The sequence below is a fragment of the Amphiura filiformis genome, chromosome 7 (assembly GCF_039555335.1).
Source record: "Amphiura filiformis chromosome 7, Afil_fr2py, whole genome shotgun sequence".
Classification (NCBI taxonomy): Eukaryota; Metazoa; Echinodermata; class Ophiuroidea; order Amphilepidida; family Amphiuridae; genus Amphiura; species Amphiura filiformis.
Window position 1 is genome coordinate 8,103,987 of NC_092634.1, and position 19,358 is coordinate 8,123,344.

Genomic DNA, 19,358 nt, shown 5'->3' on the forward strand with positions numbered 1-19,358 from the left:
ACCAAGGCCTGATTCGCCTGACCTGTCCGGGTGGGGTGACAGGGAAGAAAGTGAAGTTTCCCAAAGGAGTTGGACACTCCCATCCGCTGCCGGAGGTCGAGCTAGGAGAGTCTTCTAAAGCCGAGGCAGTAGGCCCAAGCCGGTCCCGACTGGTCCTGGAAGGCGAGGCAGAGTTTAAGGCCGGGTTGTCGGGGTTGGAGGAGAGTATCGTGGCACTGAGAAATTTATCTGGAGAGTTGGAGAAGAAGGCAGGTGCAGGAGTTTAGGAGCTATACGGGGTGATAGGCTGGTCCTTTACCAGAGCGAGGGGATAAGCTCCTCCACCGCCTTAGCTGTCTTTGTACTGCACCTTTAGCAGTACCCTCCATTTTATTTTTTCTCTTCTAGCCCCTTTTACCACCAGGGTGATAGGCTGGTCCTTTACCAGAGCGCGGGGATAAGCTCCCTCCACCGCCTTAGCCGTCTTTTGTACTGTACCTTGTGTACAGTACCCTTTATTTTATTTGTCTCTCTTGTCGGTCCTGATGGTGGTGTGTTTTATTTTTGCGGAGGGATATTTTACTCCCTCCAAAACTTTATATTTAGTATTTTAGTTTGTCTGTTTTACACTACCTCCCGGCAGCTGCCTCCAGGCAGTACTTACACCAGAAAAGCAAAACGCGGAGATTCTTTGGGTGAGACGTGAGTGGCGATTCGCACCATGAATAAGGACAAGATATGATAAGATACCGTCGCTGAGAGAGTGGTATTGATCATCTTCATCTGGTAGAGACTGTTCCTTTGCTGCCAGAGCTATGATAAAATGCTGCACTGATCATCTTCCCCAGTGGGGAAACCGTTCCTTTGGCGTCTGGCTTTGATGGAATGTCCTTGGGAGTTTAATAATTGGTCTTCCAGTTCTCTCCAGTTGACAGTTCCATTCCCTTCGGTTCTGTCAGCGTTCCCGTGCCTATCATCATGCGTAAAACAAGGGGTAGTGGTGCCCTGTTAATGTAAATCACAAGGAGGAGTAGTATGCACGAAGAAGTTCAGAGCAATGGTTCCGGAAATATACGTGTGGCTGCTAGTGTGAGGATACTTGTCAGAAGAATAGACGAGGAAGACATTGATAGGTGGTGGGACCACCAGCCTCTGTCTCTATTGAATAAGATTACTGGGTAGAGCCACGGTTACCACCAAACCGTCTCTTCTTAACAGTGCATCCCAAGTAGGAATGAATGACCGACCAAACCCTATGACTAGACGTACATACTTCAGAAGATGATAGCAGTTAGACATTCGAGTGGTTAATGATGACGGACAACCAGCATCGCAGATGTCAGAACTGACAGACTGAAACAGACGATACCCATGAAGACTGCAGTTCAAGTTTGAAGATTTAGGCCATTTTTCATGTAGCTTAGAGTAGAGTAGTGTAGTAGTAAGATAAGGCCTCATGTACCAATACCGTTTTTTATTTTTTTACGTCCATGTGCCAGGGACGGCACATTGTGGGAGGGGGGCTGTGAAACGGTATTGGTAAATCAAGCCAAAACATAATATTATTTTTAGGTAATTCCCATTTCATTTTCCTATCCAAATCGCGTAGTCCCCTTTCAATTTCAATCCTGCATTATGTCCTTATGAGCGCGCCGTACGTAGCCAATCAATTATCTCCGTCAGCCAATTAGCGCGCCGTACGTCCAATTAATTATCTCCGTATCCAATCAGAGCGCGTTTTGGCTGGGCTCTGTCAGTCTTCCACGCGGTAGCTTTCTTTTGCTCTGCGGATTCTTATTGATAGGCAAGTTTTGAGATTCGCTGTTAGAAATACTCTGATATTTCACATAAATCGCGGTTTGGATGAATTTAAGTGATATTAGACTGTCAGGAATGTGTTATAGATCCTTCACATGAGTTATTTTGGTTGTGGTCTTGTTGTAAAATGTGTAATTTGATGATTATCTTCGTTTAGATTTTTGCCAGAATTGCTTGTTGCAGTTCGCACATGGTTTCGATGTGTGAGTTCGTGATTTCTCAAAATTTCTAAAGATTTTGTCTTCCATTTTTCTCTTTAAAGTCATCCTGTGCACGTAGTATTGTCAAATTTTTGGGCTCATACGGATCAGCAAATATTCCTGACCAGTTGATATCATTGTTGCATTTGGGGCATTCAGTCTGGCCAAGGGGAAGGTATTTTTAAATATTTTGGCGATATAAAATTATGAAAATAGTTGCATGTTTTGAGTCAAAGATCACTACGCGTTGAGTGCATGAGTGCGCGTATGCATGTACCATCTAATTAACTTGGGGATGTTATTTTATATTATTGGAGCGTGATGGTACAAATGTTTATGTTGACATTTAATTGCTGAGATTATTTTATTCGGGTGATCCTTCCCTTTCGCCATCCTATTAATTGCAATGCGCTGTATTTATTTATGTCTTGTCGCCTTGCTCAAGTTTTTCTCAGATATTTATGTAAACTTTTTGAGATTATAGACAGGCAGTTTTGGTCATGTTCGAACGTCCTGCATCTTGAATCTTTTAGATAAATACATGCATGTCATATGTAAACAAAGAATATTGACGTTCTCTAAAACATGTGAAAATAATATAAATTTAGGATTATTATTATCGGTCACACCCATACCAAATATTTTAATTGTCATGTAAGCCACTTTTATTTTATTTCTGCTTTGGAGAAAGATACTTAAAATGTCATGTGATTTTATTTATGCATTGGTGGAAGTATACCTAGATTGTCATGTAGAGGGCCTATGATCCTATTTAGGCCTATGCATTGTGTATAACTTGAATTGCTATGGTTCATTTATATATTCGTGGTAAGTACTCACGGAAAGACGTGGTAAGTGATGGGCAGTGTTGTTTATTTATTTATTTTTATTGTATTTTTATTGGTTCCAACGGACTCTGTGCATATGTTGCTCTTTGTAGGATATACTTAGGCCTACAGCCCTGAGTGGATTATCAACTAAGATGGAGAGTAGGGATTAACGCCGGCCCTGTGAGTTGCCCGGGGTTAATCCTGAGTGGATTATCAACTAAGATGGAGAGTAGGGATTAACGCCGGCCCTGTGAGTTACCCGGGGTTAATCCTGAGTGGATTATCAACTAAGATAGAGAGTAGGGATTAACGCCGGCCCTGTGAGTTACCCGGGGTTAATCCTGAGTGGATTATCAACTAAGATGGAGAGTAGGGATTAACGCCGGCCCTGTGAGTTACCCGGGGTTAATCCTGAGTGGATTATCAACTAAGATGGAGAGTAGGGATTAACGTCGGCCCTGTGAGTTACGGGGTTAATCCTGAGTGGATTATCAACTAAGATGGAGAGTAGGGATTAACGCCGGCCCTGTGAGTTACCCGGGGTTAATCCTGAGTGGATTATCAACTAAGATGGAGAGTAGGGATTAACGCCGGCCCTGTGAGTTACCCGGGGTTAATCCTGAGTGGATTATCAACTAAGATGGAGAGTAGGGATTAACGCCGGCCCTGTGAGTTACCCGGGGTTAATCCTGAGTGGATTATCAACTAAGATGGAGAGTAGGGATTAACGACGGCCCTGTGAGTTACCCGGGGTTAATCCTGAGTGGATTATCAACTAAGATGGAGAGTAGGGATTAACGCCGGCCCTGTGAGTTACCCGGGGTTAATCCTGAGTGGATTATCAACTAAGATGGAGAGTAGGGATTAACGTCGGCCCTGTGAGTTACCCGGGGTTAATCCTGAGTGGATTATCAACTAAGATGGAGAGTAGGGATTAACGTCGGCCCTGTGAGTTACCCGGGGTTAATCCTGAGTGGATTATCAACTAAGATGGAGAGTAGGGATTAACGCCGGCCCTGTGAGTTACCCGGGGTTAATCCTGAGTGGATTATCAACTAAGATGGAGAGTAGGGATTAACGTCGGCCCTGTGAGTTACCCGGGGTTAATCCTGAGTGGAGTATCAAATAAATGGAGTAGTATTCCTTAGAGTTACGTCAACTAAGAGCTAAGTCTGAGGAGTACTGTGGTATTTGGGAGGAGGTTATTTTGGTGAGTTATATATTTTATGAGTAAGGGAGGAGGCTGTTTTGGTGAGTTATATATTTTTATGATTGAGGGAGGAGGCTATTTTAGTGAGTTATATTCTTTTACTTTTGGGGGAGGAGACAAATTGTGAGCCTAATTATTTACATTGGAGGAGACGAGTTTTATTTTATAGTAGAGGGAGGTGAGAATATTTTATATAGTAGAGTTGAGATACATTATTTTTTTTTTACGTGGTACATATTTTATTATGTTATGTGATAGGCACGGTCCGTTGGAATCATATTGTTTTTTATGTGTATTATGAAATGGTGATGATACATAGAGATGCATGCCTCTTGTGTGACATTTTTTATGTATTATCGAAAATCTGGTCAGCACCTAGAGGGGAGCTATGCTGACCAAATTTTCATTTCGCAAAAAGTAGTTGTGTTTTATAGGATTTTCTATAGATTTTATGATGATACTTTACTAATACATGCTTGCATGTGTTCGTAAGTGTCATCTCTATTAGCATGCGCTGAGCAGAGCTATGCTGCCCAAATTTTCATTTTGTGCCAAATAACTTAGTTTTTTTGTACGTCTAATATGTGTAATCATATGTTAACGCTTTTAACGTTCTGATAATTTTTTTTTTGCTCTGCGGATTCTTATTGATAGGTGAGGGAGGGTGCTAGCCGAGTTATTACAGAAGCCATTGTAGGAGTAGGGTGCTAGCCGAGTTATTACAGAAGCCATTGTAGGAGTAGGGTGCCAGAGTATTGTGTGACTGAATCCTGTGTGTGTAGTCTGGAGTTACGTAAATAAAATATTGTTGGAGATAATGAAGACAAATACTACGTGTGTTATTTAGATGCACTTCTGCTTATAAAAGGTACTCGGACAGTGGGGTTCTGCCTCCCACGACTTGCCCACGTCTCATACAAAAATTGTCGTGTTCCCATTTTTGGGAACTGGTGTCAACCCGGCCACCTGACACTTCATATACCAAGTTACAGTCTAACCAAGTATTTATTTATTTTTTTAAAGACCACATTGAGACATTTCACGCTCTTCTTGGCAATCGGCCGTCCCGCCACAAATTTAAAAGGGCATTTCGTGATCCACAGCCTCAACAGTAGCCTATGGAGCAGTGTAATACACTCAATCATGCATAACTGGCAAATGCAAAATCAGAATCAACTGGAATTTTGTGAATAAGCTTTTTTCGTGTATATCTACTGAAAAATGTCATAAAAAGAGGATGCTAGGATCACGAAATCCTCCTTGAATTGGCAAAACGCAAACTACTTTTTAAATTTTCAACTTGTATCATTAATTTATCTAGCCTTGGGCTTATACTTTTTCCCTTTTCCATGTGATGAAAGCACACATTATTTAAGGGTGGTCTTAAGGGCTGGGGTATGAACGTTTGGACAGTATTTATTTTGGGACATTAGAGCACATCAGACATATCGAATTGCATTCTGAATACGAAGAATGTCATTCTGATATAAAATAATTTTGATTTTTGAAATTCGCAATTTAATACACATTTTATGGCAAATCATTAAAAATTGATATTTTTGATATTTAACAGTACTTGAAATAAACTTTATAAATCTGATGATTTATACTTTAAGTGTATGTATAGGTGGGATGAAAAGCCGATGATCAATTGAAAATTTTGACCTTTCGTATTGAAGATATGGATTTTTTTCCAAAACACCAAAAAAAATTAGGTCTTTTTGGGAAAAAATCCATATCTTCAATATGAAAGGTCAAAATTTTCAATTGACCGTCGGCTTTTCCTCCCTGCTACATACACTTTAAGAATATATCATTAGATTTATATAATTTACTTCGAGGACTGTTATATATCAAAAATTTGAAAAATATCAAATTTTTATAATTTGTCATAAAATTTGTATTATATTGTGATTTTTAAAAATGAAAATTATTTGATATCAGAAAGACATGCTTCGTATTCAGAATGCAATTCGATAGGTCTGAGGTGCTCTCATGTCCCACAAAAAATACTGTCGAAACGCAATAAACGCTCATTTTGGATCCCTTAACCCATTATAGTGGAAACTTTTGGGCCTCATAACTTGTTGGTCTAAAATATATAAAAGTTTTTAGAATGGCAAAGTCTTCATGAATTCATCTGTGAGGGCAAATTTGGGCAAAAAATGCTCTGCCATTTTTGGAGAAAATCATGCATAACTGGCAAATGCAAAATCAGAATCAACTGGAATTTTGTGAATAAGCTTTTTTTTTTGTGTATATCTACTAAAAAATGTCATAAAAAGAGGATGCTAGGATCACGAAATCCTCCTTGAATTGGCAAAACGCAAACTACTTTTTAAATAATTTCAACTTGTATCATTAACTAGCCTTGGGCTAGTCCCTTTTCCATGTGATGAAAGCACACAACATTTAAAGCCATATTATAACATTTGCTGAGGAAGACGCCCTCACTGAATTTTTAAAATTCCCTTTTTTACCCGATTAAATTGTACTTTATTAAACCAATATAGCCTGCAAAAATCAAGACTCTAGGTGCTGTAGTTTTGTCAAAAACCGAGATTTTGAATAAAACGCCGGATCCGGCGCTTTATTATTACGATGGAATTATTAGTCGAACGCATACACGATGTTCATAACACACAGTACGTACACGGCATGCGGGACGGTGATATACACAACAAAGGGTCTTACCACAACATGACCGAAGGAGTGGTACGTATGCATGTGCGCTGGTAGTAAATTCCAATTTTCTTTGCTTTGCCGTAGTTGTTCGGCTCAAAAATAAAAGGGATATATCTGACAGTAAAAGCTAACATTTTATGGCAAAGAAATGCTAATCTATTTTGTTTGAAAATGTTATAATATGGCTTTTGGGTGGTCTTAACCCATTATAATGGAAACTTTTTTTTAGCCCAAATTTTTTCTGACCACAACAAAAAAATTCTTGAGTAAAAAAAACCAATTTATTTATTTTTAAAAACTAAATAAAAATATCTAGGACCGGTTTAAAAAAAAAAAAAACTTTGACCAACTTTGAGAAATTTGCACAAAAAATGGTCAAAAATCAACTTTTGCCAAAAAATCATAAAAAAGCCTGATTTTGGCCCAAATGTCAAATATTTTTTATTGAAGTTGGTCCTAGATATTTTGTATGTAGTTTTTAAATATGAATAGGCCTAGACATTTTTTTCGTGGTCCGAAAAAATTTGGTGAAAAAAAAACCCGTTTTTTTTTCCCTCCAAAAATGAGCATGTTCTGCCCAAATTTGACCTCAGAGATGGATTCACCGAGTCTTTGCCATTCTAAAAATGTATATGGCTTACTTTTATACATTTAAGACCAACAATTTAGCAGTTGAGGCGAAAACTAAAGTTGATCTCACGTCTGGTCTGGTCTGATTTAATTATTTCAAGTTTTAGCGCCCTCTATAATGTTATCCTTGATTTATGGTATTAGCATTAGCCAATCACTGTGCGCGAACGAGATCACATGATACGCGGAGAGTTTAAAACCCGGAAGCCGATGCAAACAAACCATAACTTGTTCAGGTATTTTCACTCAGTTTTTATTTAAAAAGTGATGTTTATAACAATAGATATTATTTAGAAACATGTGTAGTACTACTATTCGTTACTGTATTAACTCTGATGCGTGTAAAAAGTGTTCGAAGACCATTGTAAAATCTCGTTAGGTTTACTTTTTTACATGTACTGAGTTGCCGAATTCGGAAGACTCGACTTGTCAACATCACTGACATTGCTCGAGAAGTCTAGCCAAGAATTTGCTCACCGATAGCCTGATCTTTTCTTTTAGACCACCCGAGCTATATAAGGTGAAAATTACGAATTTATCAAATTAAACTTTCGCATCAAGGTTAAACATGATGAGCTATATAGGTATGCCAGGTGAATTCAAATTTGCCATCAAACTGCATCATTTTATATATCAAATTAAAGCCCTTGAGTAAAGAAAGCCAACACTGAAAACCTTTTTGTCATCTAGCACTTTCCGTAGCAAAGTTACATCTTGTCAAAGATTGACTTTCATCAAAAAGATTCTCCTAGCAAACTTCCCCAAAACAGCATTACGGGGGTACGGGTGTGACGATAGCACCTTTTTTTAATGGAACTGCTATCAAAATCTCTCTGAAATTCCATGTGCAAGTCTCTCATCACCAAAAAAAATCATATATTTGGGTCAAGTGAAGTATAGACAACATATTTATGAAGGTTTCCTTCTTAAAAAGCTTCTTTTTAATTTCAATGTAAATTTGTATTGCCGGTTTAGGCCATTTTGACTGACTAACAAATGTGTTAACCGAGGTTTCCCTGTGATACCTACAACTCATGCATGCATGCTAGTTCCAGTAAAGTAACTGTAACTCGTCGTACCTAGAGTTACAGTTCACTCTATTATTATCTTTTCCACAAATAAGAAACATCACAATATGTGGGCTCATTTTGGGCTCTAAGGATGCAGCTGAGGAACTCTCTCAAGGACAGTTTGGGCATGCACTGACGATTTTAATCCCATTGTACCAGGCCAGGGTTTGGGCGTGCTTGGATGATTTTAATCCCACTGTACTAGTCTATACTCCCAAAGTTGAGGTAATTGATCAACATTGATCTCATCTTTTGGGTGGGTTCAAAATTCCCAGGGTTGTAATTCATGGGAGTAATTTACTTAGTGCAAAAGTGGTCAAAATATTGCTCTGCAAAATGTCTTGATTTTCATGATTTGGATTTATCATATTGAGCAGCATTCTACTTGTGATGTTTCTACACTGTGTAGAGAGGGTCTACAGCATCTCTGAGGTAAAACTGACAAATACAAGGTATATTTCTTGATGCTTAAAGTTTGGATTTCTTAAACGTACAGTGCATCCCTATGTACCGCTGCAAGACTTCAGGTCAGTAGATGTCATTATGTTTATGATAAAGACTGAAGTCTTGCTGGCAGGACTAGCATGCATGCATGATGAACTTGAACAAACTTTATTTTGTTCCAAAATCATGAAAATCCCAGTTTTTATCGCAATTTTTGACATAAAAGAGCTGAATACAAAACCGGTGATGCAAACTCCAAAACTTAAATAATGTAGCACGGGCGCTTGATCAAGCGCATTTGACAGTTTTGTGACACAATTCTGCATTTATTCAATCAAGATGGTGAATTTCTTGAAAAACACAATGTATTTTTATTTACAAAATTACTTCATTTCACAAATTCTTTGCCACTTTCCACTGATCTGGCCATCTTTTTATGTGACGGAAGTGATGCTGATTTTATGAAGGTATGTTTCTTGCTTTTCCGATAATTTTTTTATTGTTTTTTGAGGCAAAACTTTCCTAGCAAAAATTGAAAATGGCCGTTTTCACTTGTTTATTAAAAAGTTGTTTTAACCTTGTTTTTTACCCCATAATTTCCCTCATTTATCCAAAACCCTGCCCTCCTTCCACTGTATAAAAACATTGACTTCAAAGTGTTTGGCAACTGTTTAAGCTTGATGCAAAAATAAACCTCAAAGTGTTGATATATTAAAAAGTAATAATTTAGACCCCCAAAATCATGACAAAATCACACTTGCGGAACTTGCGGTTGAATAAATTACTAACTTTGAGTGTTCATAACTTTAAAAGGAAAGCAGATATATCTGAAATTTAGGGCCAGATTCTGAAAATATGACATTATAACTAAGGTTAGCTATAATGCAACTTTGCAGCTTTATACATGTATCTGTTCAGAACAGGAAGTTATGAGAGTTCTACCATGGAAAAGTTGGTAAAAATCACCAATGACACTTGCAAGTGCCAAAAGGGGGAAAAGGGGCCAAACTTCAAGGTGCCATTTCTTGAAAATGACATGGACTATGAGACCAAAGTTTTGTGTGTGTTCATTGTGCCCACTAAAGATTATACTTTCATCAAAATATGAGATGGTCACCAGGGGTAGCGTTAAGGAGGCTGTGTAGGCCCCTACTCTCAGATGTAGTAAAAGTGCAATAACTTTGTAATTATTCGCGCAAGACATATAAAGGTATACATTTTATGAAGGCAAGAAAATGAACATTGAAATAATGGCCGTTGAAGTTTAAAGTGGTCACATTTTGCACTTTCATCGAATCTCGCAGGAGAATGCGGCAGTTTTCGTTTTTGTTCCTTATATTACGTGAATATCGGGTAAATCCACAGCTCCTTGAGAAGTTTGAGCGAAATCCATTCATAACTTGATATTTAAATCGGGGAAAGAACTTGAAAAACCCACATTTTATCAGCTAAAACGGAGCCATTTGACCACTAGGTTTTTGTGAAATCAGTGCTTCCGTGGTGTTTCCATAAGATGCGCCACGATGCAGATAAGCGTCAGCGTATGCGTAAGCGTATTTGTGTGTTAACAAATTGCGCTGACACGAACGCGACGATGCGTTGTTGCGCTGCGTGTACCCTTGCTGGTTCAACAAAGATTTTCTTTCCTTTTCAATTTCAAACACGAGTGGAATAGTGAAATAAAATCCTTAAAATATTGCAGTTGGAGTTTACAAATCTGGATTTTCATTCCTTGTATTTATAAAAACATAACAAAGTACAAACATATCAAAAAAACCTCAATTTTGCGAAAGAAACAATGTCTAGAGTACACAGCTGCCTTAACCCCCGATCGGGGGTGAATGACCCCCTGAATTTAATTTTTCACCCTCCATATATATATATTGGGAATGTGCAAGCTCGGGGGGTGAACTCGGTCCCTCTACTTTTGGACATTACTCCTACCCCTGACTACACTGCAAAATATTTTTCACCCCAGAGATTTAATTTTCACCCCATGTATTTGGATTTTCTGCAAGCTCGGGAGTGCAAAACACGGGAAAACAACCCCCGACTTTTGGGCCTTAATGCTACCCCTGATGGTCACCTGGGAACTTTGGTTGATTTGACGACTCGCCAGTCCTGGTTCTAGTTTTGCACTTAGTGCTGGTTTGCTGCATTGTACAGAAAAGGATTTGGGTCGGTCCATGCCAAATCAACAAATTTTCTGAAAATGCATTAGTAGGCCTCGGCAAAAACACAATTTTGTAAGGCAAAAAACCGAGATATCAATAACAATAAAAAGTGAGATTTGCCATCTTCATTTAAAATATTTGTCCAATATTTGTCTTCCCAATATTGTAGACTGAGTGTCATCAGTACAAAATGGCTGAAAGCCTGGCTAACGTTCGTGATCGTCTGAACAAACTGCGGCGTGACTTTGGAGTTCAAGATGCGAAACATGCAGCAGTACACAAGGAGAATGTGACGGGATCACTTACTGGTACATGTACAATGGGTGAGTTTAAGCAGGGCTATATCCATCTGACTTCCTTGAGTGAATGACATCAGTACATGCCCCAGTGCACGTGGTAAAATTGGCATGTTATTGTTAACTAAAAAAACTTGGCAGGAAAGTTACCTGTCCAAATTTGAAGTAAAAATGTTTGTGAATCTTAGGGCAAAGTCGTGAATGGGTGGGGTCCAAGGGCCTGCCTTTGTGCCCCTGGTGGGGTTCCCCATTTCCGGGCGAACATTTTTAAGTCATGTCTCTTCCATAGGGAGTGAATGGATTACAACTCATGAACTAGTAAGAGCCCAATTCTTCAGTAAGATTCATGATGAGATTGTTTATGAAATGAATGACTTCAAAACTTGATTTCATGTGAACACCTTGACTTCCAGATCCTACTATGTGGCTACAGAAGATAGGCGAGGCGGGCAACAAACCAGAGGACTGGCTGGACTACCTGCAATACCTCGAGGTCAGGGGTCAATTTGCGGACCAAACCAATAAGTTTAGGACGATGTGGAGTGCATACAATAGGGCCATGAAGAACATCAATCTAGACATCTACCGAAGAAATGAAGCATACGCACAGATTGTTGTTAAGTTTGCGTGGCTAAAAGAGTAAGTTTTGGTGTACTAAATTTATTGGACTCACTGGAGTTCATTTATGGGGAATGACACTGAGAGTTTTATTGGTGTTATATTATCATGGTGTTGTTTCAGTCAATTTGATGCAATTGTTTTTTGGCTAGCTAAACTTATTTTTGCTGAAAATGAAAAATGGTGTCAAATTTCTAAGGGGAAAAAACTGCATCAATTTTTATTTATTTATATTTATAACATACTGCAATGAGCTTGATGAGCCTTGCAGAACCCAATATTTCAAAAACATGAAATTTTTAAAGCATGTATAAAACTTTCATTAGCCTTCGTCTTGTAACAAGGCAATATAAACAAAAGACAAACATCAAGTTGAGGTCAGAGAAAGCAAGAAATTAAAAATGGACATTGACTATATTTATAATAATATTATATGTTTATTTTTTATCTCTTTCTTTTACAGGAAAGATAATGTTGATGATGCTCGTATTCTGTTCAAATTTGCACGTGGTAACATCAAGCCATTTGCATTTGTTCATGTTGCTGCAGCTCAGCTGGAGAGAAAGCATAGTATGTACAAATGTATAATTAGTTTTGTTCACATTGGCGGACGTACGCCCAGCGGAACTTGGTCGGCGCAAGTTGCTAGGAGTAGCGGTAGGCTCTGCCAGAAGTAGTGGCAGTGTGAACGATAGTCAGCATAAGTTCCGCCAGGCATACGTCCGACAATTTACTCCTGACAAAGGTCAGGAGTAGCGAGCTGGGTGTAACATCCGCCAGGCATAAGTTGCAATGTGAACACTTTTTTAGTTACACTTGGCACAAGTTTGGCCTTTTGTGACAGTCGGAACTAAGAAATTACATATCGCGTGGTTGAAAAAGTTCGCAGAAACACCAGAAGTGGTAGCCGATATTTACGCCAACCAGAAGTGAATGCTTGGTGGAACTGGTCGACGTAGTGCTAGGAAGTAGCGAAAATATTTTTGGAATTTTTATCAATTGATGTTTATGTTAGCGTAAGATTATATACGGGTGTAACTCAAAATGTGAACACGACTTATGTGCAATATTGTAATATAACTACACATTGGTTAGCCTCAAGATAGGTAGTCTAGTGACCTATTTCCGTATATCGCTTACATGGCTGTATCGAATCCCATACTTTGTTTGCTGTTTTTTCCACCTTAATCTAATTTTATCTGAAATCGAATGATTTTCAGACTGTCTTGCCTACCTGTACATAGAACTTTAATCTTATAATACATTAAATAAAGGGGAGTGAAAACAATGGATGACTCAACATGAGAGCAGGATATAAATTTAAAAACATTCAGTGCGATCTCCTGGGATGCATTTGCCATATATATCCATTTTTAAATAGAAAGTTTCTATACGGCATTGAATCCGCATTCGGCAAATGAGAAACAAGAAACATTGTGGGGCGCTTTTATAAGGCCATGTGTTTTAACCTCGCCGACTTTTCGTCACACACTGATTTTTGAAATTCGCGACACTCTTTCAACTTCAAATGCCCATATTTTTCAAACCCTTCCCCCAGCATGATAAAAGTATACATTTTCTGAAAGGAAATTGAACAAGGAATCCAACAAGAGACTCAGAAACACTGTCAGATGTAAGGTTCTAATGCTACATTTATGTGAATGAGACAAAACATCAACTGACAGTGGTACAGGGGTATAATGTCACTAACATTTCTGTGTTACCCCTGCATCTTATTTTATGTCATTTTCTAATAGATCAGAATAAGGGCTTTCCTGCAATATATAAAAGTATGGTGGTTATCACTTTCGTAAAATGATACAACCCTTCAAAAAGTGACCGAAATAGAATTAATTTTTCTTATTGTCTTGGAGAACATTGACCTATCATATACCCTAAAGCTGCTAACTATTTTAACTTAGTACAAAATAAAAGTGTAGATAATAATGTCAGCTTTCTTTTGATACCAAATTTATTGATAAACACTCATTTTTAAGGAAAATAGCAACATTTTGCACACCGACTACGAGGCTCCCAAAATGAAAACTTGATTTACAGTTTTGTGCAGAGTGCCCCGCTACCTCCACCACCCCTGCCTTGGCCAATTGGATTGAGTTCCATTCTATAGATGTTCAAGATATCTTATTGACATCTTTCCGTAATTAATAATTGGTGTTTTAGCTGTCATTTGATACCAAATTTACTATCAAATCTATTTTTATTCCAATGATACATTAAAATAACTGATGACCACGGTGAAAAATGTGATGCCACTCACCCATTTTAGATGTCAAGTTCAAAGCACATGCCCCTATCATTAGCTCAAGGCAGTTTATTGTTTCAACTATTTTACAGAATAAAACTTCAGATAACAATGTTAGCTTTCTTTTGGTACCAAATTTATTGATATACACTAGTTTTTAAAGAAAATATCAACATTTTTGCACTGCGAGGCACCAAAAATGAAATTTCCCATTGAGTTTGTACATAGTGAGCCGCTGCCTCATGAGCCGCTGCCTCCACCACCCCTGACTTGGGTCATTGGATTGAATGCCATTCTGCTTCTGTTCAAGATACCTTTATGTAACTTTCCATAGTTCATCATTAATATATGAGCTTTCACTTGGTACCAAATTTATTGACATAGCTTCTTTACTTTCAAAGATATACTCAAAAAACGAAACGATCATGGTGAAAAGTGTGACACCACCACCCTTTTTGGGTGTTCAGGTCAAAACGCATGGCCATAACGTGAAGCCATTTAGGGTGCTCATGTCACAATGCCGTCATGTGTGGACTAGATCAGGTCACATGGAAACGCAGCCCAGGAATGTGTTGTAATGCGGATCCTCCCCTCCCATGCAGTCACCCAATATGGCTGAAGCTGCATTCTAACCAATGAGACCTCTGATGTAAGTCCAATACTTTACCGCCTGATCCATGCTGACAGGTGGCCGATGATCACACTCAAATTACGATGCTACCCAAGAAAAAAACAGTAGAAGGGAAGCAGCCTCTAAATAGTTTTATAGAAAACAAAGTAATTTGTTGCATGGTAATTTGATATGATTTCTTATCTTGCCCCATAGATGACTTAGAGAAATGTGTAACTATCTTGAAGAAAGCCAAGGAAATCGGTGCACACCCTAGAGATATGCTTGATACAGCTCTGGAGCGTTATCATGCTGGTGAGGCTCAGCTAATACCACCTGTATCTGAGGACAACGGGTAAGGGATGCTGTGTTACGGTTGACAAGTGGGTACATGTATATTAATACTGGCATTGTTAATTTGCAGGACAGGTATAAATGTGGGATATAGGAAATGAGTTTGTCTTAAAAACAGGTCTATTCACAAGTTAAAAATCCAAGATTCAAGTTGAGTAGAAAATGAAATATTTTTATGTGTGTGCTCCATGAATGTAATTAAGATAAGGGCAAGTTTAAAACACACAGGTGTATTGAATCTAGGCAAATTTGAGATTGCCAACTTTCAATTTTTTCAATGATCAGCAGTAATTTTGGTACAGCTCAGTGATGTTTCACCACTACACTTGATTTAGTGAATAGGTCCCCTTGGCGATGTTTTGAGTGTTTTTTCTTTTCGTCGGATCTAGATGGCTTTCAGCTACCTTGTGGTCTTGTCAGATTTTCTTTCAATAGAGTCCTGCCATTTGAGAGGTAACATGATCAGTGATAGCTGATTTGTGCCAGATGATATGGAGTTAGCGTTCCAGAGAGGCTGATGGGAAGTGAGTGTAATGTTTCTGTGCATGTGAGTATGTTGGGGTGTGTGTATTTTAGGAGTGTCCATGTATTGTTGCTTCAATGATTGTGAGAGTAATTTTGTATGTTGCTCGTTGCCTGTAAGTAGTAAGTGCTTGAGTTATATAAATGAGTGAGTGAGGATTTCTGATTTGGGTTTTTATGGCATGAATAATTTTAAATAAGTTTGTGCGTTGTGGCAATATCAGTGCTTGATTCTTGTGCATTTTTTTTTTTAAATTTATTTTGTTATTAAATGTTTTTTTTTTTTTTGTTGTATTTTGATTTTAAAAGCATGTATTGATTTTGTACCTTTTATACCATGTAAAAAATACGCAATTTGGCCTTAGGGCCACGAGGTTATTTTGTAATAAAATTGAATTGAAAAAAAGCGTGTGTGTATGGCTTAGTTCCAAATTTCTCCACCTCTTTTTGGTGTTCTTTAAGGCCCATGTTCAAATATTTGGTACAGCTCATGTAAAACAACAATTCAACACAATCTTGATAAACAGATTTGAAACAAGTTCTCTCAACAAAATGTTTGACTTACTTGATATTTCATCCCACATCCGTGGGATTTCATCAGAAAGTGAGGTGGAGCGGTAAACACCTAGTCATGTGACCCACAGGGTAACCCGCGGTCACATGACTTGATGATCGGTGTGTAGATGCCAGATAGCACATGTCTCCCTTTGTCTTGATAGTGCAAAGTATAGTGCAGATGGTTGGCAAATCTCGCCGATTTTCGCTCCAATTTTTCCAAAGATCTTACGTTTTTGAAGGCCATCCGGCCAAAATCGCGTTCGAGACGTTTGTGAAGGTTTAACTGTTGAGGTATATCCATGATAAACAGAGATTTTAAACAAGATTCAACACAATCTTGATATTTCAACAGAGATTTCAACACAATCTTGTAATTTCATACTCCCTTATTTTGGATTTGATTGGCAGGAATAAAGCACCTACTGTAGCAAACATAGAACCAGCACGCCCAGTGGACACACCACGCCCAGCATGGAAAGATAGCAAGCCAGTAGAGGCACAATCACACATGCAGGTTGAATCTCACTCAGACTCTACCATCAGCTTCAATCCTCCTGAGAAAAGGTAATTAGGGTAGTTTTACTGACATACAGAATGAGGTATAGAGCTTTATGTTTAGTGCGATAAGTGATGTCAAGACATGAAGAGAGGTATCTTAATAGCGTGTGCGTCTTTGTGAAATGGTTAGACAGTAACAATAATAGCTGCCTTATTAGGTAGTAAAGTAGTTGTGCTCCAGGTGCACACCATGTGGATAAAATCTCAAATTTGTATAAGCATTTTGAAGTAGAGATGACATCAGAAACTTCTGGTTTAGGCTTGGGATTGTAAAGTTGGAAGTCGGGATTGGTTTAGGGTTGAAAGAGCATAATTTAGAGTTAGAATTCTGTGGTGTTGTAATTATGGTTGGGTTTGAGACTAATATAAATTAATTTAGTGAACTCCTTTTTCGTGATGATACAAGAGAGTAGATAATAATGTAAAATTGCGCCCCCTTTTCGTGGCGGTATTCACTTGTTGTGTGTAATTAATTTATATCTTGCAGGAGCCGCAATCGGAGCAATAACTCAGACGAGGCAGACACCATACCATGGATGAACAACCAGTTTAATACATTCAATCAGCAGCAACAGACAGTAGGGAGCCAAAAGAAGAATGTCCCAATCACTAGCAGCATCAGCACCAGACTAGCACAAAGCACATCTAAGACTACCAGGCCACCTTTGACACAAGGTCTGAGTCTGGTGACCCCAAATTGCAAGACACAGAGTACAGCAGGTGCTTCCACTGCCAGGCGGAGACCGGCAAGGTATGTGACTTTTGTCCACAGCTTGCAAATTCTTCATGAATAGTAGCCAAAGTGTGGGAAATGGAATGAGTTCCAAACAGAGTTAGTTTATGTTCTAATTCATTTGATTTTAATTCAAATTAAAGAAGAAAGCATCCAAGAAAGTATCCATACAACTTAGGGCTTTTACGAGACATACTTACTTGTCCCGCAATAACGGGAATTCCTTTACCAACCGGACTTTGCTGTCCTGCAATATCGGGTAATCCTGTCATAACAAGACATTATGTTTTTATCATGCTCTTCGGGCTAAACGATTGAGTATCGCATGTTGTGAATAGCGCCATCGTGTTCAGCGTGAAAAGAACCCCTATGTCGACCATGGCGCGATGGCGGGGGGTTACGGCAAAATGGGATGTTACTGATATTTTGCTATTTCTTGTTTTCCATTGAAATATCTATAGACAATTCGAACAATGCAATACGTATTTAGCAACGTAATATAAACAATTTTTTATTTGACTTATTTCAAACAAAATATATTTCATTTGTTCCAAGAAAGAATTTCCAACAACTGAGGAGTCAAATTTTACTATAGTTAATTTCCCGACTCCAAACAAAATTGATAAAAGTCATTTTTTTAACCACATTCCACTGCACTGAACATTTTCAAAATATCGTGCTCACATTCGTGGAATTATTTATCGATAAGCTGCTCAAAAAAAAGTAGCATAATTTGCTGAAAACTGAATCAAATCCCATCGGGTTTTCTTTCAGTGGGCGCCATGATGCTTATTAATATTCTGACGTAAAAAGGTCATAGGTTGCGTATTTGCATAATTCGAAAAACTCCGGAAAATCCGCTGCTAAATTTCATTCATAAATCCAAAGTCGGAAGCTTTTTCCGACCGATAATGGTGATGACGTCATCTAAAAATGAGCCATCTGCGCTTGCGCCGAGTGAAAATAACAGCGGTCATTTACACACTGCCGAATGCATACTTCAATTACGTCCTCTCATGGTAGTTTTCATGTTATAACGGGACTTCCTTCAATCATCGGACTTTAGGGTACGGTTGGAAATTATAATTACGAATATTTAATAATGTCTGTTTATTGCAAGACATCCTCTAATGTAAGAAAGTCCGGTAAAAAGTCTGTGCGCCCGTACTGTAGGGAGAACATTAACCTCAATTAAATTCAACTTTTGTAATTTTATTACACAATATGTGAAATTGTTATTTTTACCATACATGTATGCAGAGTGACTGCTGGTACAGCAACCCGTGTTGGTGGTACAGCAACTCGTGTCAGATTAGCATCCCAACCTGCACCAGCAGTTCTCGTTAAGCAGAGCAGCAACCCTGATGACAGCGATGATTCCGACAGCTACTTTGTAGACTTCCAACCACTAGGCAACACCAGTCCTCCAGAACAAGTAGCACCATCTCACCAAGTGGCACCATCCAACCAAGTGGCACCATCACATCAAGTGGCACCATCATACCAAGTGGCAACATCGCACCAAGTGGCACAATCACACAAAGTGGCACCATCGCACCAAGTGGCACCATTGCACCAAATGGCACCATCACACCAAGTGGCAACATCACACCAAGTGGCACCATCACATCAAGTGGCACCATCACACCAAGTGGCACCATCACATCAAGCTACTGCAGATAGCAAACCCAAGCCTGTGTTACAACCCATATTAGAAAGTAGCCATTCATTGGACAGTGGCGTGGGTTTGACACCAGAAATAAAGCAACATGCACCAGATTTTCCATACGAGTAAGCTATAAATGA

At 38.7% G+C, this 19,358-nt stretch overlaps 1 protein-coding gene across 2 annotated transcripts in view; it reads left to right on the top strand.

Annotated features, from left to right (window-relative positions):
- The first annotated feature begins 7,453 nt into the window (after positions 1–7,453).
- LOC140156699 (dual specificity protein kinase TTK-like) overlaps positions 7,454–19,358 on the top strand; it is a 75,715-nt gene continuing 63,810 nt past the window's right edge. The window contains exons 1-8 of one of the 2 annotated variants that reach the window (XM_072179633.1): positions 7,454–7,588; positions 11,210–11,363; positions 11,750–11,975; positions 12,418–12,524; positions 15,044–15,182; positions 16,670–16,825; positions 17,307–17,570; positions 18,813–19,343. In XM_072179633.1, the coding sequence (XP_072035734.1) occupies positions 11,231–11,363; positions 11,750–11,975; positions 12,418–12,524; positions 15,044–15,182; positions 16,670–16,825; positions 17,307–17,570; positions 18,813–19,343 (1,556 nt within the window). In that variant the 5' untranslated portion in view covers positions 7,454–7,588; positions 11,210–11,230. The remainder of the gene's footprint in view (positions 7,589–11,209; positions 11,364–11,749; positions 11,976–12,417; positions 12,525–15,043; positions 15,183–16,669; positions 16,826–17,306; positions 17,571–18,812; positions 19,344–19,358) is intronic. The other variant, XM_072179632.1, reaches the window with a different exon arrangement.